The sequence below is a fragment of the Rattus norvegicus genome, chromosome 1, assembly GCF_036323735.1.
Source record: "Rattus norvegicus strain BN/NHsdMcwi chromosome 1, GRCr8, whole genome shotgun sequence".
Classification (NCBI taxonomy): Eukaryota; Metazoa; Chordata; class Mammalia; order Rodentia; family Muridae; genus Rattus; species Rattus norvegicus.
In genome coordinates this window covers 9,375,873-9,399,365 of record NC_086019.1, presented here as the reverse complement: position 1 = coordinate 9,399,365, position 23,493 = coordinate 9,375,873, and the positions used below count along the sequence as shown (strand labels likewise).

Below are 23,493 nucleotides of genomic sequence, written 5' to 3'. Positions count from 1 at the left end.
ACCCAGCATGCAGGAAGCTCTGGCTGGGTTCGATCTTCAGCATCATATAAATAGAACATGCCCGTCACTAGTGAAGTGCAGTTCAAGTTGGACAAGAGGCTGGGCTACATAAAACAAACAACAACAACAAAAAAACCACCTTCAGTTTATTGGTTTTCATCTTAAAAAATAAGCAGTCATCAGAGATTCAGAATACATTACGTCAAATGCCCCTAAAACCAAGAGTCGTAGGGTCTGTGATAAGATACTGCTGGGAATTGTTGATCAAAAGATGTAAAATGAAGACTCTGGAGATGTTAGGCTCTGCCTATTAGAGTTCCGCCTTGGTTGAACATAAGCAACTGATTTCCCTTAGGTCAAGAAGTCAGGGAAGTGACTACTTTCCTTCCATGAACCTGCACAGGCTTGGTCTTGTTTTTATTTGTTTTTGTCTTGTTTGTTCTCAGTTAAGAATAGGTGTGGAATATCTTCAGTGATAACGTTACATTCATCAGCCCGGTGTAGGGACGGGACATTTGCCTTCAGGTAGAACTCCAGTTAGGTAGGCTACTCCCAACCTGCACCGACTCCAGCCAGAAAAGCCCCGCCCACTGAGAGAGAGAGTCCTGCTAGCCCCACCTCCCGGAAGTTCCCGGGAACGTTCCTTCACCGCGGGCTCACGCAACTTCCGGCTGCAGTCTAGCGGCTCCTCGGCGATTGGCTCTTTGCCATGCCATCGTGTGACGTGCTGTCCTAGACCTGTCTACCCACGTGTAGAGCTGCCGGGAGATACCGGCGAGTCGCGGTTCGGCTTTCGCGGTTCCGGAAAGGGAGTCCCTGCCTCATCATGGTGAGAAAACCGCGGTGCTCCGGGAGGGAGCCGGCGGGTTCCGGTTATGTCTGTTCGCCGCTCCCTGCGGCTGGCTTAGGCCACTGGCCGCGCGGCTTGGTGCCCCGAAACCAGTCACTATCCCGGCACCAGTCATCTTCGTCACCCCGGGTGCACTTCGGAAGGAGAAAGATGGTTTCCCTTTTGCAAAATCCCGGGCGTTTACGGTCCTGACGGCTTAGGTTAACTCCGTCCCTGTGATACAAGCCCCGCCCCCTGCTTCCGGGGTCCACTTCAGCCACCTGGTTAGCATCTCGGTTTCCAGACCCAGAGTTGAAGAACACCTAAGAATGTGGAGTAAATAGTCTAAACCTTGCTTGTCTGTTAGATGAAGTGTCGGCCAACTTTTCGGGGACCTCAGAGCACCCACTACAAAAGACTTTAGGCATTTGAACTTAACCCTGTTTGACTTTCCTTCACTAAGGTCATTTGTCCTTACTCATTTGCTTGTTAAGAACGGAGAGCCTCTTAGACTGTCCCACTGCCATATTCCCAACACCTTTGAACAAGTGTCTCAGAGTAGGTAGGGTACCTAGCCAGTGTTTGGTGGAGAAGGTAAATATGGATCCTTCAGGAGGCAGGGACTGCTGTCTGGCTTAGATGTGCAAATTCGACATATCTGTTCACCCTTCACATGCTTACTAAATATTCCTCTGGCAGTAGAATTGCCCACTTTAGCGGCCCTTCCTGATTATTTTGTAGCCTCACAGAAAGAAAAAGCCCTTTATAGAGAAGAAGAAAGCTGTGTCTTTTCACCTGGTCCACCGGAGCCAGAGAGACCCCTTGGCAGCAGATGAAACCGCACCGCAGAGAGTTCTGGTGCCTACACAAAAGGTAGGTCCTGTCCTGTGGCCACTAAGTTTTTAGGTGAATAGTAGTTTTGTAGTCCTGAAAAGTGGAACCCAGGGGACTTAGGCATGTCAGGCAAGCACTTTACCCCTGAACTATATGCCCCCAGAGTTTAATAATGAGTTGATACTCTCAGAAGTTGGTCCTCTTAAAAAAAAAAAAACTGAGCCGTGACTTGGTTTCCAATCTTTGCGCTGATGTTTGATGTTGTGTATTTGTCTTGATTGACAGGATAGAGCATCTAGGCTGTCTGTGGTGGTGTGCTCCATCTCTTGCTTTCTCTTGGGGTTCTGCTGTGTTACAGTAGTCTTCCATTTGTATTCCTGCCCCGAGTCACTCATCTCACGAAACACAAAGCATTTGAGCCCATGAATTAGCTTCGGACGTCCCAAAGGGGCCTTGAAGAAGCTGGTTTATGCTAGCGTTACGCTTGTTGAAGATGGCTCATATAAAGGTCTTGGGGGACGCTAGAAAGATGGGTCAGTGTTTTAAGCACTTGCTGCTCTTGCAGAGGACCCAGGTTCAGTTCCCAGCACCCGTCTGTACAGTCACAACCATCTGTAACATCTGCTGGAGGGGGATCTCATACTCCAGTCTGTCCTAGCCACACATGTAGTCCAAACACTCATTTAAAAATGTAAGACGTGTTTTAAGGATTGGGGGGGGGGGGGCATTGGCCTGCACTTAGCTTTTCCTTAAAGCCACCCCTTACACCACTGAAAAGCTTTCTTTGGGTCTAAGTACAAGAAACTATGCTTACTGTCAAAGTCTCCAGATTGTTTCTCATAATCCTCCAGTGACATTTTTTGAGTGTGTGCTACTTATATTTCTCACCTGGAGTTGTCATGCAGAACTGCCTGGTTGAGAGAGCTGTTCTCGTTCTTGTCATGTGGATGTGCTCCTGTTTCACTTGGTCTTTGAAACAAGGTCGTCTGCATTTTTCAGGCCTGTCTTATAACTGTGGGTTCTGATGGTCTGCCTCAGCCTGGCTTGTTGTCATTTCATTATAATTTTATGTAGCGCTCTGGTTTGGACTCTCCGTAGTTTGGGTATTTATCAAGAATTAGTGATTCCTGTCGGCCAGTATTCACGTGCTGTCTACCTCCTGAAAGTTACACGGATCCTGACTCGTGGCAGGACAACTGATGCCATCTTGTTGTCCAAGGTAAATGATGAGGAAAGGCGAGCAGAGCAGAGGAAGTACGGCGTGTTCTTCGATGATGACTACGACTACTTGCAACACCTGAGGGAGCCATCCGGCCCCGCAGAGCTTATTCCCAGCTCCACCCCCAGCACCTACTCCAGCCGTGGGGAAGAAGACACCTCGGTGTTCCCGGTAAGCTTTAAATGTAAAACCGTGCAACACCGAGGAGACACCTCGTTTCCAAGTCAGTACCTTTGGGGCGGTAAATGGTGTTGGTGTGAAGAGCGTAGTCTCTGCCTACTGTTACAGACGCGTGTATATCTGCACCATTGGGTATGGGCCACTTCTCCAGGAGCTGTTAGCAAGATTAACAGCCTTCTGTCAGGTTCAGAGCTTGGCCTCATGGCAGGCAGCATTTTCCATAGAAGAAAAACAGAGGACATTCTGTATCCTGATGCTGTTTTGTGATCATAAACAGTCGAGGGTGTGGAGTTTTTAGATCTGTGACACCTTTGTGAACACTGCAAGGGAGCCTTAGAGAGCAGCACGCACAGGTGGTAATGGAGTAATTTAATCCCCTCAGCAGGGCTGCAGGCCGTTTTACTGCCTTCACCCTTTAAACACAAACAGGCGCACTCACTTGTGCCTGGTGCTGCTCGTGGAGGTCCCCCTGGTGCCTGCTGACGTTGAGGAGGCCCCTTAGGCACACCAGCTTGGCCTTTCATTTTACTACCTGGCACTTAAAAAAGGAAAGACATTTATAGGGATTTTCAACAAAAGAGGAGCGATGGAAGATCTCTTCTGAGGAAAGATATGACTTAGCTCTTCCAGAGCAAAGCTCACTGCTGAGGAAATAGAAGAGCCAGGCTTCTGGGTGTGTCCGAGGAGAGGCGCAGCTGACCAGTTCATTTCTCTTGTAACCACAGGACTGAGTTGCCTTTGTCCCCAGTATAGCAGGGTACTCACCACTCTACCTTTTATGCCCCACTGAGGGAGAAGAGGGCCTCCTGCCCAGCTGCTCTCTCTTTCCTAAGAAGAAAAGTTTTAGTAAGGTCACAGCACTGTTCAACATGGTGAACGGTGTTCTTTACCACACAGAAGAAAGGCTAGCTTTTAGTCTTTAGTTCATTTTGAGTAAGAGTAATCACTTTTCTTAACAGAATAAAGCTAAGTGGGCAGTTCATTTGTGCTCATATAGACAATTATTTATACAGATCAAATCATTTAAAAACAGGCCTGATGCACATCCTGAAGGTGCCATATTGGAACCCAGTATACAGTAACCTAGAACGAAACGGCTTAGGCGGAATTTATTTTGCTTTGTAAAAATCCGGCTTCCAACGCTTGTTTGATTTGGGGGAAGGACTGAGTACCGCACAGTAAAGGACTGTGAGGCCACGGGAGCAGCGGTGTAGACGTGCCTGCCGGAGCCTGCCTTACCTTTCACAGGACAGCACAGTTACTGCTGGGAGAGGAGAGCGGAAAACTAAACATATCAGGGTCAGAATTGTCCTTTATTTGATCATGTGACTACTTTTCAAGGCTTGATAAAAAAATCCCATAGGCAAATTTACTAAACCCCTCCTTAGTCTTAGAATTTTAAGAAGAATCACTATAACCTCTAAAAAATCTTAAAAAAAAAAATGTTTTAACCATCCTTTTTTTAATACTTTTTTTGTTGGTTAGATCAAGATATTGGATATTCTCCATTCAAAGTAACAGAAAACCCCACTTCAGACTTGATTTAAAAATACTAAATGGTTGCACACCTTTAATCCCAGCATCCAGGAAGCAGAGGCAAGGGGCTGGCTGAGTTGAGAACAGTCTGGTCTACGTGCAGACTTCCTGGCCAGCAAGGCTGCGTAGGACGTCCCTGCTTTAAGTAAATACATAAAGATGTCTTTTCCTGCATCCTCACCTTGTGTGTGGGGATTACAGACTTGCGCCATCATGACTGCTTATCACAGTCTTCACAGAATTACTAGTGCAGGCCCAGTGGGTAAGGACTCTTGTCAAACTTACTGCCTAAACTCAATCCACAGAGCCCCGTGTAAAACTGGAAAGAGAGCCAACTCCATAAGTTGTCCTGGCCTACACAGACTCCACAGTGATGGTGACGATGACCATGATATGGGGGTGGACAGTAGTAGACGGGGCCACACAGGTGTGTGTGTTGATAGGTGAACTGTACGGCATGGGAATACTGTCTCCATAAAGGTCTTTGGGCTTGTTTGTTTGTTTTAATATTCTGATTTTAGCCAGGAATGGTAGTGCACGCCTTTAATCCTAGCACTTGGGAGGCAGAGACAGGCAGATCTCTGAGTTCCAGGCCAGCTCAGAGTACATGAGTCCCTGGTTGGTTGGTTTGTTTGTTTGTTGTTTTGAAATGACTTTACAGTGGAAGAAGAAAACTCGTTACCCCATAGTTACGCCACTGGGAATATCGTTTTACATGTCGTAACAGCTTGTGTGTGCACTGCAGCTGTGAGCTTCTGTGCCCTCGTGTCTCAGAAGGAGGTTTCCAGCGTCCTCTTTCATCCTTCCTCAGGAGGCTCTCTCTTTGTGTGTCCCAGGACAACCTGGAAATCTGACTCTTTGTCCTCAGCTTCCCAAAAGCTGGAAGTCCAGGCCCATCAGCACTGCCCTGCTACAGTGCTCGGTTTGTGGCCAGTGAGGGCAGCTGTCTTGAGTTCTTCTGCATAGACACAGCATTTGTGTCCACCCTCACATACTAGCTGATGGAGGAGAGGAAGTGAAAGCTAGCGGGTCAGTCAGAGTGTATGTATTAAGTAGATTGCATATTAAGATTGGACAGCGAAGGGTTACACACGAGGAAGGTATCAGGATGGTTTTCACAGGAACTGAGCTGACCAGCAAACGTGGAAGAACATTTCGTCAGGACAGACTTACGGTGCTGTTTTGGATCACAGTGACAGGCTTGTGTGTGCTCACTAAGTTGTTTTGACTTATTACATTACAGTGAGGAACTAGGCTGGGCTCCTGTGGTCTCTTGCCAAGTAACAGACATTTGGATTCCTAGAGTAGGCTTGGATCTTAAGGAGCCTTGAAAAGTTGGGACTTGTTAAGAGTGCGGGAAGGTCACATCTGGCAGAGATGAGAAGACTGAATTAGGACTAACGGGGCAGCTCCGCAGTGACTTCATTAACACTGTAGGATGTTGCCCAAAGGAAAGGAATGGAGTCATGGTGCATGAGAGTTCAGAGGGACATAGTGACAGGCACTTTGTGACCTCCTTTAGAGGTAAGACAACTGGTTCTAATAGAGGCCATGCCATTGCTGGACCTGTGGGATGTCACCTCCAATGTAAGAGGAAAAAACTGCATTAGTTTTGAGACTCCGGGCAGGTAGAGTTGTGAAGTGTGGGTTAAATGTGCAATCTCCTTAGTGACTGATTCAAGGCATGTAACTTTTCGATTTTTGAGCTTTTTCTTTATTTTCACTGAAACAGCTTGGAGATTAAGTGAAGTAGTGTGTGAAAGGGTCCTGGAAGGGTGGTGCTGGCGTGTTGAGATTTACTGGCACACAGGTGAGAGACCTGAGGATGTACCAGCTTCCTGAGGCTGGGAACGCATTGCCCCAGACAGTGGTTTACGGCGGACAGTCGGGTCTGCAGGCCAGAAGTCTGAAACCAAGCTCTTGGCAGACTCAGTTCCTTCTTGAGGACTTGAGGAGATCCTGCCGCTCATTTGACTCTGGGCTTCCAGCAGTCTGTAGAGCCCTAGATGGTAGTGCCTCTCTCCGTCTCTCTCTGTCTTCACATCGCATTCTCTCCTTTATGTGAGGCCAAGCCAACCACTGAACTCATGTTCAAGGTCAGGGGAATACGCATGGTTGTGCTCTTCTTACTGACGGAGAGACCTAAGGTAAGGTGGTCACACAGGAGAGACTGACTTCACTGACCCACTGACTTCAGAGCACACTGCTTTCAGCCTCTTCCTCCATTAGTCACGTGAGGACAGAGCACTGGTCAACTGATGAGGTTCGCCTGCTGTGCCTCAGTGTTCTAGCGAAGAGTGAATTGAAGTATTTCCTCTGGAGTGAACCGTAGCAAGCCTACTTAGGTGTGGTCACAGCCTGCGGCTAGCTGGCTGGACAGCTAGCTGGCTGGACGTGAAGTTTGAAAGCATGGTTTCCAGTCTAGTACAGTGGCTGAGCAATGTTCTCTAAGTAAGCCTAACAGCTGTGTGGTTTCCTCCTCAAGAGCACGGGGATTAAGTTGCCTTCATCAGTGTTTGCGTCAGAGTTTGAAGAAGATGTTGGACTGTTAAACAAAGCAGCTCCAGTTTCAGGTGAGTTTAACATTTCTAAAATTTTACTTTATTGTTGGAAAGTTTCATACATGAGTACTGCATTTGCATGATCTCTACCCCACATTTCACTTCCCCTGCCTCCCTACTGCCTCTCCAATTCATGATGTTGGTTCTTCAGTTACTGTGGCATGTATGCATGTGTATGAACACAGCCTGCTGGGACCAGTTCGTGCTGTCCATGTGTGCATGTTTGGGCTTAGTTAGCTGTGGAAGGTTGTCTCAGAAGGCTGGTTATCCCTCTCTCCAAGGCTGTCAGTTGTAGCTTTTGATCTGGGGTGGGGCCTTGTGAAACTCCTCCATCACCACCCATGTTGGGAAGTCAGCTGGTGCTCTCTATGTATGGGTCTTATTTAGGTGACAATATGGTTAGGATTCCATGGGTACAGCTCGTGCTGTATAGACCTTACCTTTGACCTCTGGCCCTTAAAAATCTTCCCAACCAATTTCCTTGATGTTTCTTAGCCCTAGTGTGGAGGTTGTGTTAGATTTCCCAGTTGGGTCTGGCTACTCCACAGTCAGTTGTCTCTGCATTTAGAGCAGTTGTGGCTTTCGGTGTTCATTTCTTCTCTACTGCGATGAGAGACTTCTTTGTAAAGGGTGGGAGCCACACCTATCTGTAGATAGAAGAACAGTTATTTAGAATACAGTTGGGAATGACACTGATGTAGGAGTGTGGCAGAAGTAGGGTCCATGACCTTACCACTCACTATACCTCTGTCGGTAGCTGGCTAGGTTTACATGAATCTTCTCCTAGTTCAGTGTGTCTTACCGTCCCTGAATTCCTGGGTAGACCTTGCTGTGCTGGGCATTGTTGTGGCTGTGGTTCATAGTGGCTCATTTGTTAAAGGCTAAGGCTCACAGGCGGAAGGAAGAATTTCACTTCTTTAAGTTTTCATTTCAGTAAAATTTGTGTTTGCAAAAAGAAACACAACGATACAGGATTTTTCCATCCACAGTAAAGAGTTGAAACAATTGAGCTAAGTCTAGAATCCGGATAATGGAACAGGAAGAGGAAGTGAGTGTGGTCATCAGATTCTTAGGTGTACTTCATTCCTAGGTACAGGTCTCACTTGGAGAAGAACGTGGAAATCTAGAAAGGGAAGTTCATGTGCTCTCTTACGAAGATAATGTGGTTATCAGTATTCCTTATAATTTTGAACAATAGTATGTCTTTGGAAGAAATTTATTTTGTGATTCACTCAAGATAAACTGAGGCTTCTTTAAAGATAACTTTGAGTGCCGCCATTGTAGTAGTTTAAAACAAAGGTCCACAGAAGCAGTTTTTAATATTTTTTCCTAAGTTAACCAGCACTTGCTTTTGTCATGTTGTTTCATTGATTTATTCTCGAGTGGCCAGTGTGGAGTGTTCAGGTAAACGGAGGTAAAGCCTAGGCCTAGTCTGAGGGACCGATGTCTGTTGGGAAGATACCAACTGGGACATTATAGTTGTGGCACAGGAGAATAAATGTAAGGGGCACCAGAGAACAGCAACGCTGATTTCTTTGTGGTCGTTCAGGAAGAGCTCTGTGAGTGAGTGACCAAGCTCTGAGCATGCTGGCAAGTGTCCTCCTCACCTGAACCCAGTTGCTTTCTGAAGTAGAAGGCAGGTGGAAGGAGGAGGAAGAGGCTGGGAAAAAAGATGCTCTGGACAGCAGACTGACTATGTGCAACACCAAGAGAAGGTCAACTACTGTGCACTGTATGCATTTCAGCATGCCAGATGGTTGTGCAAGGACGAATAAAGCGTGCGCTGGGCAGGGGGGCAGGGGCGCAGAGCAGACCTCACTGGCAGCCATGTCAAAGGAAAGCATTCTCCTGAGTTCATTTCATTAAATAGACTTACGCAGCTATAATAATAATAGTCGGAGTTTGTGAACATGTACAAAGTCACCAAATATTCATTTCTAATAAATGAAATTGAAGCCTGGATTCTTTCTGCAGGTGAAAATTTAGGAGTTCTGCTCAAAAGACAGTTTAGTAGTGTGGATGCATGACGGAAGTGTTTTTACTAGGAAACATTGAAGAAGGATGGTTTTTATTCTGACTTCCTAAACTGGACTTAGGTTTTTGCATCCTTCTCTTGTCTGCAGTATTTAAGTAGGTGTGAATATACACAGTGAACGGAGTGGCTTCCTCATTCCCAGAGGGAGTCAGATCTGGGGCCTCCCGTTTTGTGTTCTTTGTAGCAGTGTGGCCTAGTTGGGTGTCCGACTCAGTGAAGCCAAGGTTAACTTGAACTCAGTTTCTCTTTTCCTTTCAGGACCTCGACTAGATTTCGATCCAGACATTGTTGCAGCTCTTGATGATGATTTTGACTTTGATGACCCAGAAAACCTCCTTGAAGATGACTTTATTCTTCAAGCCAGCAAGCCGACAGGAGGAGAGGGGATGGACATGCTGTATGTGTGGGGCTTACCAAGTGTGTCTGTGTGTGTGTGTGGGGGGGGGGGGTTAACCATGCTCCTAACCACGGAGGAAGACAGTTTCATAGTCAAGACATCTGCATTAGTGTGAAAAATAGATTTGAACATACTGTGTCAGTCAGTGGAGCTGAGACCCCAGAGTCCTGGTGGCTGGTGGCTTTTCCCACCGTGCCAGGCCAGGCTAGCACCACCTCAAGTCCCATTCCCTGGAGCCTTCCAGAAGTAGCTCCCGATTTTGTGTAAAGTTACTGTGTCCTGTTGGTTTTTAAGTTCTTTTGTAAGGCACCTTATGACCTGTTGGCTTTAGGGAGTCTGACGGAGACGATGGCAATGAGTGGGAAGACATGGACGAGGGCGGGAGCGATGGCTGTGGCTCTACAGGCCCTCTGTCAGATGGAGGTGACATATCTGCCCCCGGCTCCCCTCGGGAAGCCATGAAAAAGCACCTGTTTTGGGAAGAGGAAACCAAAAGCCGTTTCACAGAGTACTCCATGACCTCCTCAGTCATGAGGAGAAATGAACAGCTTACTCTACATGATGAGAGGTTTGAGAAGGTGAGGCCCCTGAGAAATGTCCCTGGGCACTTTCTCCCCGTGCAGGAGAGACGGTAGAGCCAAAGTTAAACCTTTCAGGATTAGAAACTGCCTGTGGCGTCAACACAGAGCAGAGCTACACCCTGGTCTGGAAAGACATATTAGGTCCCAAGAGCCGAACATCTGACATCTGGTTTGCTGTTCTGATTTTGCATTAACCATAATCTGCAAAATTTCCTAAGAGTTGGCAGGCTTAGCATAATTGCATTTACTTTTTTTTTCTTTAGTTCTTTAGGTATAATTAATACTAAAAACAAAGTAGAGAGTGAGGGACTGCCAAAGGTCGGAGGGGACAGATTTGCGCTGCTCTGCCAGGCCAGCTCTTCGTCCATTCTGTCCTGCAGCTCTTACTACCTCTGACAGCATCTCTGATGTGCTTATTTACGTCCTTGTCCACTGTTACAGTACACGCGTCTCTGTTGGGTCAGGGGAGAGATGATTTCTCTAGGGAACATCCAGAGTCCTAAAGTGTCGTGTCTGGCACGCAGTAGGTCTTGTGTGAGCAGGTGAGGGAATGCTTCACTCAAAGTACATAAAGTCTGTGAGCTCTCGGCCTGCTGCCCTGTCACAGAAGTGTTAGCTTCCCGCTTTCCTGTCCAGCTGTTAAGCACACACACTCATCAGGAGGTGCAGGAGTTCAGGTAAAGCACAGCAGTATTAGCAGCATATAAGTCTTCCTGCCCTTGTCAGAGGTGCTTCCTCTCCGCTGATACATTAGTGGTAGGTGCGAGCTTTTAGTAGTGCTGAAATACCGTGTAGAGGAAGAACATAGTGACTTGTTTCTCATGGCGTATTCTTGGTTGTTTGCATTCAAGTTTTATGAACAGTATGATGACGTTGAAATTGGAGCTCTGGATAATGCGGAGTTGGAAGGCACCATTCAAGTGGACAGCAGTCGGCTGCAGGAGGTTCTGAACGACTACTACAAGGAGAAGGCAGAGAAGTACGTCAGCCGCTGTCCTTAGCTGCTGGGTTTTCCCATTCTCAGTCACTGTGGTGGAGAAGGCTCCACACAGTCAGAGATCAGGGTACAGTAACAGATTATCAGAGATCAGGGTACAGTAACAGATTATCAGAGATCAGGGTACAGTAACTGAGATTATGGTGGGAAATTAGTATGAAGAGATGCTGGAGCTGGAAACAACGTGGTGCTTCTAGCCTCATGCTGAAGAATCACAACTTAAAAATGTCTGGTTCTTCTTTTTTCTGAAATGGTGGGTGTTCCCAGAAGAACAGTTATGGCTAGTAGATAAGCTTTTCTTCAGTTGATTACCAGAGCTTACCAGTGAAGTATTTGCTCGGTCAGCATCTGCATCAAAGGGACTCTTATCTGAGAGAAGCTGATGAGGTATTAAAATCTGCTCGCAAGTCTTGGTCCATGAGACACTGCGGCAGGCAGTTTCCACAGCACGAAAGGGGCCATAGGCTTTAAGTGAATTCTGCGCATACTTTAGAGAGATAGACGAGCAGCTGGTGTTCGTCTTAGGGAGTCTGCCATCTTGTGTAATGCGTAACCTTGTACAGATGCAGCTAGATTTGATGTGCCTATCAGCAGAGTAAATGTGCAGAGTCCCTGGGAGGAGAGTGCAGCAGCCCAGGTCTACAGACATGTAGGGAACACGGCAGGCACGGACTAGGAATTAAAGTGACTGTTTTCTAGCTGTTTGACTGACATGGAATTTGATGTTTTCTTTATCCTGTTTCATTTTATAAAATGTATGTAAAAAGCTGTGTAAAGTTGAATACTCTTGAGCCTTTTGAGGATCAAGATCTGGCAGCAAATGAGCTCGATGAGTCTGAGAAGGAAGAGACCGTTACTGTGGTTCTCGAGGAAGCCAGAGAGAAGTGGGACTGTGAATCCATCTGCAGTAAGTATGTTATCGTGCAGTCCCGCAGCTGCCAGCAGGACCACAGTGATTACAGTGATGGTGGGAAGGTGGACGTGCTGCAGTAGAGGCTAAATTTTGAGAGAACTTGTGAGAAAGAGTATGATTGCTCCTCTTAGTTATAAATTAGTTCAAAACGGTTTTTCAGAGAGGCTCTGGGTGTGCGTTTTACTGTGAAAACACAAGCGTGGGACATAGAATGACCAGTAGGCGCCTTGACGATCTTACAGTGCTTAAGTGACTGACGAATTGTCTTCCTTTTCAAGGTACATACTCCAATTTATACAACCACCCTCAGCTCATCAAGTATGAACCAAAAGTAAGTAGCGGTACCCGGGAGCTTCCAGTTTCAGAGCTGAAGAGGTGGCTGGGTTAGGGTTACTTCCTGATCTTCAGAGGACACACGCACATCTGGTGACTCCAGCTGAAAAGGACCTGATGTCTTCTCTGGCCTCCATGACACCCTTCATGTGGCATCCACTCACGTAGACATACACATACAAATATAAGTTTATCATTAATGACCTTTCTCACCGGAACTATCCCTCTGTGGCTGGCAGTGCTAGTAGGAAAAGCACCAAGCGTGTGTCATTAGTGAGCTGTTCTGAGTAGGAGTGGGAATGACTAGTGCTGTGTTACCTGTTTCAGCCCAAACAGATCCACCTGTCCTCTAAGACGGGAATACCTCTCCATGTCCTACCTAAGAAAGGCCTCACAGCAAAGCAGGTCGAACGGATGCAGATGATCAACAGCAGTGATCTGCCCAAGGTGTCCACCCAGCCCCGTCTCAAAACTGAGAGCAAAGAGGATAAAAAAGCCAGAAAGCAGGCCATAAAGGAGGAGCGGAAGGTAGCTCTGCCTGATGAGGGCCTTGCAGGGAGCTATTGGGAGGGTGTGGTGGAAGGGTGTGTGTGTGTGTGTGTGTGTGTGTGTGTGTGTGTGTGTGTGTGTGTGTGCGTGTGTGTGTGTGTGTGTGTGCGCGCGTGTGTGTATGTGTGTGTCTGTATAAATGTGTGAGTAACCTGAGGATCCTCTGGTACAGGAACGAAGAGTTGAAAAGAAAGCTAACAAGCTAGCATTCAAACTGGAGAAAAGAAGGCAAGAAAAGGAGCTGCTGAACTTGAAGAAAAACGTTGAAGGTCTAAAACTGTAGATGTGGGACATTCATAAGTTTTATTTCCATGTCAGCAGTCTTCGTTATGCTCCAGAATTAACAGGATCTAAAGAGGGGTGAGCTTCTCCCTGCTGTTTTTATATGCAAATAGCTGAGATAAATAGAGTATTTGTATTTTCATACAGGCAAGGTTCTCTTGTCAGCTATCATCTTGTAAATACTATAATGTTGTAAGTTTAATATTATACGCTTATATTTCTTCTGAAATAAATGACTTCATGAAAGTCAAATGTTTGGATAAATTAAAGGAAAATGTCTTCATAACATGAACGGAATTGGTGTGCTCATTTATTTGTATGGTTGTCAGAGTCGTTGTTCGCAGATGTTCTCAGATATTTCTTTGAAACCTCTCCACGCCTTCCTGGAAATTCCATGGTTTAATTTGCAGTCTGAGAGAAGTGATCTGGTTAAGCTCAGTTTTGAAATGCTGAGTTTACTCTCAGTGGTGAGAAGAGTGTTTCTGACAAGATTCCACGGTAAGAGGCTGATTTTCCCGTGTACACAAAGCCACCCTTTCAGAAGGACTGGAGATGAGCTCTGCAGTTGCCATGGTTGGGATTTCCTGCCCTGAGAGCAGATGGCTTTTTCCCTTTGGGATTTAGGAACAGCATAACTGGAGCAATCAAGAATTCTTACTTCACTGTAACCTAGAAAGTCTCTCTTTCCAACACTGTCTAATGTTTGGAACCATCCACTGTTTATTAAAATACATACTCAACAGTTTCCAGGTTTTGATGAGATGTTCTTGCTCTCACATCTAGAGGCTGATTCAAGGTTTAGGCAGTGACTCCATCATAATAATCATTATTTGGTAAACTGTGACTTCTACGTGGTCATCTGCCCCTGAGCAGTGGGGACCGTGTTGGTCAGGGAGAGGGATGGAATGGCTGAGGCACAGCTGGTTGTGTCAGGTGAGCGACATTTGATACCTGGATTTAGAAGTGCCAGCCCGCTGTTAGTTTAGTGTCTTTTCCAAAGCTGATAAGTGTCATCTTGTTGTAAGTTCTATTCATGTAAATCTAAATTACTGTATTTCTTCTAGAGTTCTGAACAGTAATAGCTTAATTCTATCTTATAAACAACCAAAAACAAAGCAGCATAGTTGTCATTGAGGAAGTGTGGGGATTGGAGTGTCTTGATGCCAACATGCAGAGGCAGAGTTAGTCGTGGTTTTATGTGAACACTTGGACTGTGACTCCTCACTGGATGGGTCATCTGTCACGTTGACCGTCTCCAAAGCACCAAGAGCCGAGGGCACACGGTGTCATCACGGTCTGGGCCTAGTCAAACTGATCTATTTTGAAAAATCAGAAAACGCAGCTGAGCCCCAAGTCTTTAGAAACGAAGGCCAATTAATATAACATAAAGGTGGAAATTATGCTGTGGAGGACAGGTTTGTGGTGACTTGAGTGGATTTCCTAATGTTTTGTTCTCCCTGCGCACCCCAGACCTGAAACCTCACACAGTCAAACACTCAGTTCTTCATCCTCTAGAAACTGTTGAAAACCAAACCCTTGAGCTCTGCGTTGAACAATAGGAGCTCGTGGAAGTCGGATTCTGCCTTCAAGAAGTCCTTGGTTGGAGACAGATTTGTGCTGCTGTCACTTTGCTAAGCACCACCTGTGAGGAGGACCTGGGTACTCCCTATCTTCCTCGAGGTTGGCTCCCCCATCACCTTGACATCCTTCAGAGCACATGTCTAAAAAGCTGCCCGCCTCCCTGGCACTTCCTCTTCCTGTGTTGGGTTCTCTGTATCACCAACATACGGGACAACTGGTTTCTCAGGCTCCTCTCTCTGGAGAAAAGCTGGAGAGCAAAAACTTGCTTTACCACTACCGTCCTGCCTGGGCTAGCAGCTGGGATTTGGTAGACAGTCTTACTGGCGTATGGATGGGTGGGTGGGTCCAGGCTGGGACACTTTAGAAAAGGATGACTTAAACTTGAGGTTGTACAGTGATAGAGTCACAAGGGTTCGTAAGGAGAAAGGATCCCAAGTCGGCATCATGAAATTTTTCACTTATCACTATGGGATGCATAGATGCACGTGCCATGGTGGAAGTCAAAGGACAGCATTGTGGAGCTTCTCTCCTTCCTCCTTTAAGTGGGTTCCAGGAATTGAACTCAGGTCGTGGATCTTTTATATTAAGCATTTTTTTTTGTCTTTGTATTTATGAACATTAGTGTTTTGCCTGCATGTCTGTCTGTGTGAGGGTATCACAATCCCTGGAATGGGAGTTACCCTTGTGAGCTGCCCTGTGGGTGCTGGGAATTAAACCCACGTCCTCTGGAAGAGCAACCAACATTCTGAACCACTGAGCTATCTCCCCATCCCTGAGTAAACACTTTTACTTGCTGAGCCATGTCACTGGCTCTGCCTACTACATTTTAGTCTTGTCAGAGCATTCTCCTAGATTGATTCCAAAGCTTTCTAATTAGACACGTTGGTAGTATTATAAGTGTGTGCGTCTTTGCTGCTGGACCCGTTTGTGCATGCTGTCTCAGTGCACTGTATAGCTATGATAGTATCCACAGCCTGCATTGTGATGTCATGGCATCCCATCAGTTGAGAGTAGCTCTGATCCCCAACCCCTGACCACATATTCAATGTTATTTGTGTTTTTATGTGTTGACAGGGATTCCTTAATATGCCTGTTTGACCTAGTTAGAGGCAGAAGATGAAGATTCCAGTGCTTTGGAAGTTAGTTGTGAAACTTGTGTTGAAATCTGTAATATACAAACGCATTCCTGTTGTGCAAATAACAGAACACAGAAGCCAGCGGCCTCTGGATCGATTCTAAATCTGTCTTTCCCCTACTCATTTCTAAAACTGCCTAACTCATTACACTAAACCATAGCCCTTTTCCTTTAAACCGTTTATTTATATGGGACCCCTAAACACAGCTTCCTCCTGCAGAGACAGCATTTGTGACACTTAGTTGTGATGTTTTAGAGATGACCTAAACAGACCCTTGGTGTGACTTCAGCTTCCAGAATGTGCACCTGTGTGCAGATGTCATCGAGCAAGGCACCGAGTGACTCCTGGAAGCCCTCACTGGGCATTGGAGGAGTTCTGCTTACAAGCTGCATGCTTGGCTTGTATTTCTGGATCTGAGCTCACCAAGACCTACTTCCAGCTCAGTGTCACCACAGAACTAAAGAACTAGCCTGAAGTGGCTCTGACTTTTAAACTAGTGATAACCTGTTTGTAAAGACAGAAAGAAGGGAAGGAGGAAAGAAAGTGCAGAGACCCAACTAATGTGAATCACTTTCATTCTTACCATTCAGACAGATGTAGTTACTGTGTGTTTCTTTTTATAAGTAAATAAATAAAATCTATCAACATGCTATTCACAAATCTTTTTGGTTGGTTGGTTTCAGGGGTTTGGGGGGCGGTGTTATAGTTTGTGGGTGTTTTTGTTTAGTGTTATTTTTCTAGGCAGGATTTCTCTGTGTATCCCTGGCTGTCCTAGAACTTGCTCTGTAAACCAGGGTGGCTATGAACTCTGCCTTTTCAGTGCTGGGGTTAAAGGTGTTTACTACCACACCCAGCTGCTTGTGCTCTTCTGAGTTTCTGTCGTCCAGGTCGAAGTTGGACTCAAGACAGTCCTGCTTCCTAAGTGTGGACGTTACAAACATGAGCCGTTGCGCCCAGCTTCGTACGTTATTTTTAATAAGTATATTAAATTAAACCTCACTCATCAGTCAGCAAGCCATATCTGGGAAGGGCCACATAGTATGCTTTGCATGTCGTGTGTCCTCGCAAGTGCAGATGTACAAAAGCAACAGTAGGTGCACATAAATGACTCTGGGGGCAGCTCCCTTCACACTCGGTTTTCTTTTCTTTTCTTTTTTTTTTTTTTTTTTTTTTTGGTTCTTTTTTTCAGAGCTGGGGACCGAACCCAGGGCCTTGCGCTTCCTAGGTAAGCGCTCTACCACTGAGCTAAATCCCCAACCCCTCCTTCCGCCATCTTATATCCAACTTCCTTACCCACCAGCCATTCCTTCCACTTGAGAATCTAGTGTTCTCCATCCCTGTCATTTTGGCTTTGGACAGTTGATGTTCTACAAACGGAGTCAATGTAGCACGTAACTTGGCTTTATCTCACCGAGCACTGAGATCCTTCTAGGCTGGTGCCTGGATCAATAGTTCTGTTCTATGTGGTGTTCTGAGGAATGGGTACACCTTTTACCCAGTGGAGGGCGTTTTGCTTGTTTTAAAGTGTTCTTCTAAGGTTATAGCAGTCAAATCTTACATTTGAGTCAGCACAGAGTGGCTGCCACGACAGACCTTGAACTTTATGTGTAACACAGTCGTTAAGGCTGACAGATACCCTCTTCATTCCTCGTAGACAAGCTTCCAGCTCGAATGTCATTCAGAGTGGAGCGGTTCCCTCCATATCCAAGCTTTGAATCAGATCATATCTGTTATTTTTAATTCTTTGAGTTCATTAAAATACACTTATTTAAACCAAAGATCTTCTGGCGGTTTGCAGATTAGCAGGGGCACCATAAAAGCCTGCAGTTGAAACGTTTGTCTTAATCCTTGTAGAGACAGAGACTTGGTTCAAATCTCAGGGCTACCCCATGTAATCTGTGGACTGTGAGAAGTCACTTAGTCTTCAGCCTCCATTTTCTCTGTTGAAATGACACCAGCCCTGTCTTGCAAGGTTACCGTGAAAAGCCCATGAAAGAACCTACAAAAGACATCAAGAGAAAAGGAGAGAACCAAATAAATATGATTATAACATAAATAACACCATCACCTTCAGTACTGTTGGAGAGAAATGACAGTTTTAAAATTGAATAGTATTTATTAACAAGACCATGGGGAGTGGCAGTGGGGGGGACGGAACTGCAGAGAATCTTATTTTTAAGACATGGTTTTGCTGACAGCCGGACAGGAGGGAGAGTATTTCTGCGGGCTGAGGTGGAATGACCTATGCTGAGAACACAACACCAATTAACAGACCTGTGAAGAGATCGTTTAAATCAACAACGGCTGTACAGCCCGCCATCTGCTTCCTGTTAAGCAGACCTCCCCCTTTTTTTCCGCATGGTTCCCCTGTTGGCTTCCATGGCCCCGTGTTCTGCTTCTCCTGGCTTATCACCATCATTTTCTTGGCCTTAAGTGGAAGTTTCCCCAAGGATCCTCTCTCCACTGTTTTTTCCACGACTTCTTCCCTGGCGGTGTTCTGCTTTACCTCATCCCCCAGAACCTACATCTGCGTCCCTCACCCCGGCCTCCCTCATCTCCATCCTGCTGGCTGGACAACTCTGTGGAACTCAGGATTTCCAAGAGTGGGGTCCTTTTTCTTCCTAAGATGGGTTGTTTTCCAACTCCCTAGTTCTAGCCACAGCCCCACGGTCTCCTCAGGCCTCCTGCCTGTAAACTTTACATTGTCCCCAAACATTCAGGTTTCTCTCTCTTCCCCATCCTCAGCCCCAAAACTCAAGTCACCTTGGAGAATCTGCAATACATTCTCTCCATCCCATTGACAGACGCCCGTCTATCGTCATATATGTCCTGTGAGTCCTCCACGGGTCTGTGCAGGGTCCCTTGAGAACTTGCATGTCTCTGTGGCTCCCTTTGTTTGCAGACTAAAAGCCATATTTTTATTCCAGAATGGAACCCCTAGGTTTAGACTTAAAACTGAAAAAGAATAAATAAATCTTTATATACACAAATTCCCACAAAGCAAAAAGAAGTGCTAAAATGGGAGCTCTTAGACATCCATAATGTTTTGGTTTTCTCTAACTTCTTTTTTTTTTTTTTTTTTTGTCTTCAAACTTAGTAACACATCTTCCCATTTGCTGCCATTTTTCTATGTTAGAGATATGAACGAGTGCTTTTCAGTATATGTAATTATTGCTTGCAAGACTTTTAGTCCTGTGGTAGAAATTCAATTTTTATTAGACTTATATCTTCAAGCAACACTTAATTTTTCCTTATTTTTAAAGTGTGTGGCTGCATGTGTGAACACACGTGCGCAAACACACATGCACACGCACACGCGCACACACACACACACACACACACACTTGTGCATGCATGTGTTGGAGAGGCCAGATATTGATGTCAGGTGTCTTAATTGTTCTTTATGTCATTTTTTGACACAGGCCCTCTCACTTGAAGCTGGATCTCAGTGATGGTCCAGGGTAGCTGGCCAGTGAGAGCCCAGGATCTACCTAACTCCCCTCCAGTGTTGGGGTTGCATGCGTAGGTAGACCACCATGCCAGCATTTATCTAAGTGCTGGGAATCCACACTCAGGTGTTCATCCTTGTACAGCAAGCAACATTACCCACTGAGCCACCTCTCCAACCCCTTATAGAGCAGCTTCCTTTGTCTAGAGAAGACATGGACCAGTTTTCCTTGAGACATCACTGACAGTCTATCTTCAGCCTAAGCAGAATCCTGAAGACATTTCCATCAGATAATTTGTGACTGTACGCTAATATATTAACTCCGTCTTTATGTCTAATGCATAGCTCTCAGCACCTCATTTTCCTACTAAAGCAAACAATTACACTCTGCTCGCCTCTAGCTTGTGCCGTTTACTTGTTTGGTTAGGTGAGATGTTTACATTAAAAGAGAACTCGTGGGATTACAGAGGAGGAGAGGAGGAGGAGGAGGAGGAGGAGAAGGAGGGGAAGGAGGGGAAGGAGGGTGAAGGGGAGGGGGAGGAGGGGGAGGAGGGAGAGGAAGAGGAAGCAGGTGGTGGGGATGGACAACTGTGATGCTGTCAGGAGACTGAGGTCACCTGCAGTCACTCGTCTCTCCTCAGCCAAGCAGTTCCATGAAACTTAACATAATGTGCTCTTGAATCTCCTGCAGATGGCAATCAGAAGTTATTTCCCTGTGAAGTCTGTGGGAGATGCTTTGCAACAGATGTTCTGGTAAACATAAAGACGTTTTGTAGATGTGTTTCGTTGGAATTAAATGAACTGTCAAGTCAGTGAGGAGGCAACGGTGCCAAGATTAAAGACAGATGTGGAGGGGGTTGGGAAGAGAGGTCCGGAGCCCATGGCCTGCCAGGCCAGGAGGACACTGAGGCAGGCTGAGAGTGCCACATTCTAAAGCGACCCTATTAACTGTGCTTTCCCTGAAAGCACGCCAGATGGAACGGTCTTGGCACAGGCAATTATCCCTTGAGAGATTTTGGCTCTTCCGCCTTTTCTTTAAGCATCAAAAATTCAAATTTCAAGGCCAAAACACCAGGGAAATTAGCTGGTCGAGAGGAATGAGCATTGAATGTCAGGCATCTGGAAACTTGGCTCGTAGCTGCAAATTTGTCACTAATTCTGACAAGTCCTGCAACCTTTCTGTTTTCTGCCTTGCCACATACACAGATCTCTGGTTTCAAGGAGGTTTCATACCACTTGAACATATAATGCATGGATACAAGCCTGCTCCAAGACCTAATTTTCCAGATACAAACTAACTGCATATCAGGTTTCCAGGCTTTAAGGTTGAATAAAAATGTGGATTATTTCAAGCATGACGGATGGGAGGGGGTCCAAACAGATGGTACAACACTGCAAAGAGGTGACCAAGAAAGATGAATTTTTAAAAAGAAAGTCTTAATATGATAATGGTATCGTGGGAATGATATGAGGTTTTAAAAGGTAAGGGACCTCCAAAGTGAGGTTGTAGATATTGTTTTTCTGAGAAATTTTAGAAACCATCTGTTCCTCCGGATAACCTATGCGTTAGAGCTGCTGACACCGGTGGAGCTCTCCCAGGCCTGTTGCAGCCCAGCATCTACCAGTATCTTCCAGTGCACTGTTACCTTGCCAACTAGGAGCTGCACCCCAAAGAGATATTGAGACCTAGGTGTGGCCCTTGGCTAGGGATCAGTAAATGTCAAGTGTACATTGCTTACTCCCGAGTCTCACGCTTAAGCCTGTCTGTAGGCTGCACAGAGCGCTTGATCAGGAGATCTGATAACCTCTCCTGTAGTTCAACATGGATGACTTGTAGGAGGGCAGATTTTTGACAGAAGCTGCATTTGGGGGATTGAAGGAAAGCAACTTTGCAAGTGTTGTTGTTGTGGAAGAGGGCAAAGGTGTAGACTGTGTCTTAAAGACACAGAAAGCAACGGCATTCGTTTGCATTCTTTCTCTGTGGTGAATTGAGCACGCTGACCAAAAGCAATTTGAGGAAGAAAAGGTTTTCTTTGGCTTGGAGTTCCAGACAGATAGAGCCCATCCCGGCCAAAAGTAGGGAAGGCATAGCAACCGGAGCGGGAAGCTGGTAATCACGGTTTTTCAACACAGAGGAAGCAGACTAAATGAACAGGAAACAGTCTTGGTAATAGACTTTCCGCAAGGCCCTACCTCCTAACATTTCCATGGCATCTTCACATGACCCCAAATGAGGGTCAAGTATTCAAATACATAAGTCTACGGGGACATTTCTTACTCAAAGGACCATGCCATGACTTGATGAAGGGGATACCAAGCCAACCTCTATGTGGTTTTCTTTTTTTCTTTTTTTTTCCTGTTAGAAATGCTGAGTATTTTAGAGATTACTGGCTGGGATAAAGAACTTAAAGCCTCAGTATTAGAGTTTGAGTTGTTAAATCAAATTTAAAGTAAAACTTTCTAGCTAATGTGTTCACTTTCTGCCTATAACAGAGTACCTGAGACAGTCACGTTATAAACCGAAAAGATTCCTTTTGTCTCCGTTTCAGAGGTGCCATTTCACGAGCAGTTAGCCCAATTGCTTGGGTCCTGTGGTTGTCACAATAAAAAACCTAAAGGAGGCAAAACTTTTCCATTCATAGGCAGTCAGCAGGAGAAATCTAGAAGAAAGGGGCCTCGTACCACAGTCCCTTGACAGGGTACACCACTGGTGACCAAAAATCCTCCCAGTGAGAACGCATCTGTTTGGCTGTCCTGTTTTTGAGACGGGGTTTCTTTATGTATCCCAGCATGCCTTGTACTCACAATGCTGCCCCCTGTGTTTCCCTAGTAAGAGAGACCTCCGGCACCATTTCCAGTTTAGACCTCACCTCTGAAAGGTTCCACATGTATAGAAACCGGTAAAGCAGCTTTTGTCTTTCCCTAAATACAGTTTTGAGCTGTCTGACATGTCTGGGAGAGCTGACAGATTCGCTCCATGGATTTGCTCCGCTGTGGTCTTGAGTCGGAGAATAGACTAGATTCTGAAGCTAGTGGCCAGTCAGTGTCCTGGGGGCCAAGTGTGCAGTCATTAAAACTTGCTGATCATACATTTTCCAAATCAAATCCCTTACCCTTTCTTGTCTAGGAAAGACATGGACCGATATGCATAAAACTATTCAACAAAAAACGCAAACCCTTCAACTCCTTAAAGCAGAGATTACAGGGAACGGACATTCCCACTGTGAGCAAAGCTCCTCAATCCAAGGTATGCCAGAAATTCCCTTACTTCTCGTTATGTGAGTACATCTAAGCTGGCTTCTTGGCTCGCTGTTTTCATTCTTGCTTGATAAGGCAGTATAATGGCATTTCGGTATAATCCACCTTTACTGTTTTCTGAATAATCTTACTTGGACTTCCAAATATATTGTAGATACTTTCCAGATGTAGTGAAAAGAATCCTGTTTACATTTTCACTAGAATGCCTTTCGGTCTAGAAAGGGCCTGGGAAGTAAGTTATTTTTTCCCTCCTCTCTGAGATAAGATTTCACTAGACAGCTAAGGTTGGCCGTGAGCTGACTACGTAGCCCAACTAGCTTGAAGTTCCTGATCCTCCTGCCTCAACTTCCTCAGTAGTGAGGTTGCAAGTGTGCACCCAAACTAGTAAGAAACTTACCCCTGAGACCAGCAAGATACCTGCTACCTTGAGTCAGGGAACTTCGTGGTGGAAGGAGAGAACCCTCCAATCAGAAGGTTGTCTTCTGATACTCCATGTGTGTTGAGATGTATACATAGCCACACCCACAAATAAATCAATAAAAATGTAATTTTCAAACAATTTTAAGAAAGCCACCTTTAATATTGCATCTGTCTTTCTCTGAAGTTTTATAGTCTCGTTATTTCTCTGATTTCTCTTCCTCTTCTTCCTCTTCTTCTTCTTTTTCTCCTCCTCCTCCTCCTCTTCTTCCTCTTCCTCTTCCTCTTCCTCTTCTTCTTCTTCTTCTTCTTCTTCTTCTTCTTTTTCTCCTCCTCCTCCTCTTCTTCCTCTTCTTCTTCCTCCTCCTCTTCCTCTTCCTCTTCCTCCTCCTCCTCCTCTTCTTCCT

The 23,493-nt window shown here is 45.7% G+C and overlaps 2 protein-coding genes across 2 annotated transcripts in view; both read left to right on the top strand.

Moving 5' to 3' along the window:
* Window positions 1-808: 808 nt before the first annotated feature.
* Ltv1 (LTV1 ribosome biogenesis factor) lies at window positions 809-13,532 on the top strand. Its single transcript, NM_001014157.1, has 11 exons — window positions 809-829; window positions 1,571-1,702; window positions 2,883-3,053; window positions 7,084-7,171; window positions 9,453-9,591; window positions 9,923-10,169; window positions 11,024-11,151; window positions 11,937-12,076; window positions 12,361-12,413; window positions 12,743-12,943; window positions 13,137-13,532. The coding sequence occupies exons 1-11, from the start codon at window positions 827-829 to the stop codon at window positions 13,245-13,247; spliced, it is 1,413 nt and encodes a 470-aa protein (NP_001014179.1). The 5' UTR covers window positions 809-826; the 3' UTR covers window positions 13,248-13,532.
* A 618-nt stretch (window positions 13,533-14,150) lies between these two features.
* The window catches only part of Zc2hc1b (zinc finger, C2HC-type containing 1B), a 27,763-nt gene continuing 18,420 nt past the window's right edge, over window positions 14,151-23,493 (top strand). The window contains exons 1-3 of the mRNA NM_001271310.2: window positions 14,151-14,179; window positions 20,103-20,164; window positions 22,539-22,658. Coding sequence (NP_001258239.1) covers window positions 14,152-14,179; window positions 20,103-20,164; window positions 22,539-22,658 — 210 coding nt within the window. The 5' untranslated portion in view covers window position 14,151. The remainder of the gene's footprint in view (window positions 14,180-20,102; window positions 20,165-22,538; window positions 22,659-23,493) is intronic.

Bases quoted from the DNA above. Each gene is read 5' to 3' on its own strand.
- Ltv1 (NM_001014157.1), top strand. The intron at 1,703-2,882 runs GTAGGTCCTGTC...TTGTTGTCCAAG, and splicing joins TTCTGGTGCCTACACAAAAG to GTAAATGATGAGGAAAGGCG. The intron at 9,592-9,922 runs GTATGTGTGGGG...TGTTGGCTTTAG, and splicing joins GGAGAGGGGATGGACATGCT to GGAGTCTGACGGAGACGATG.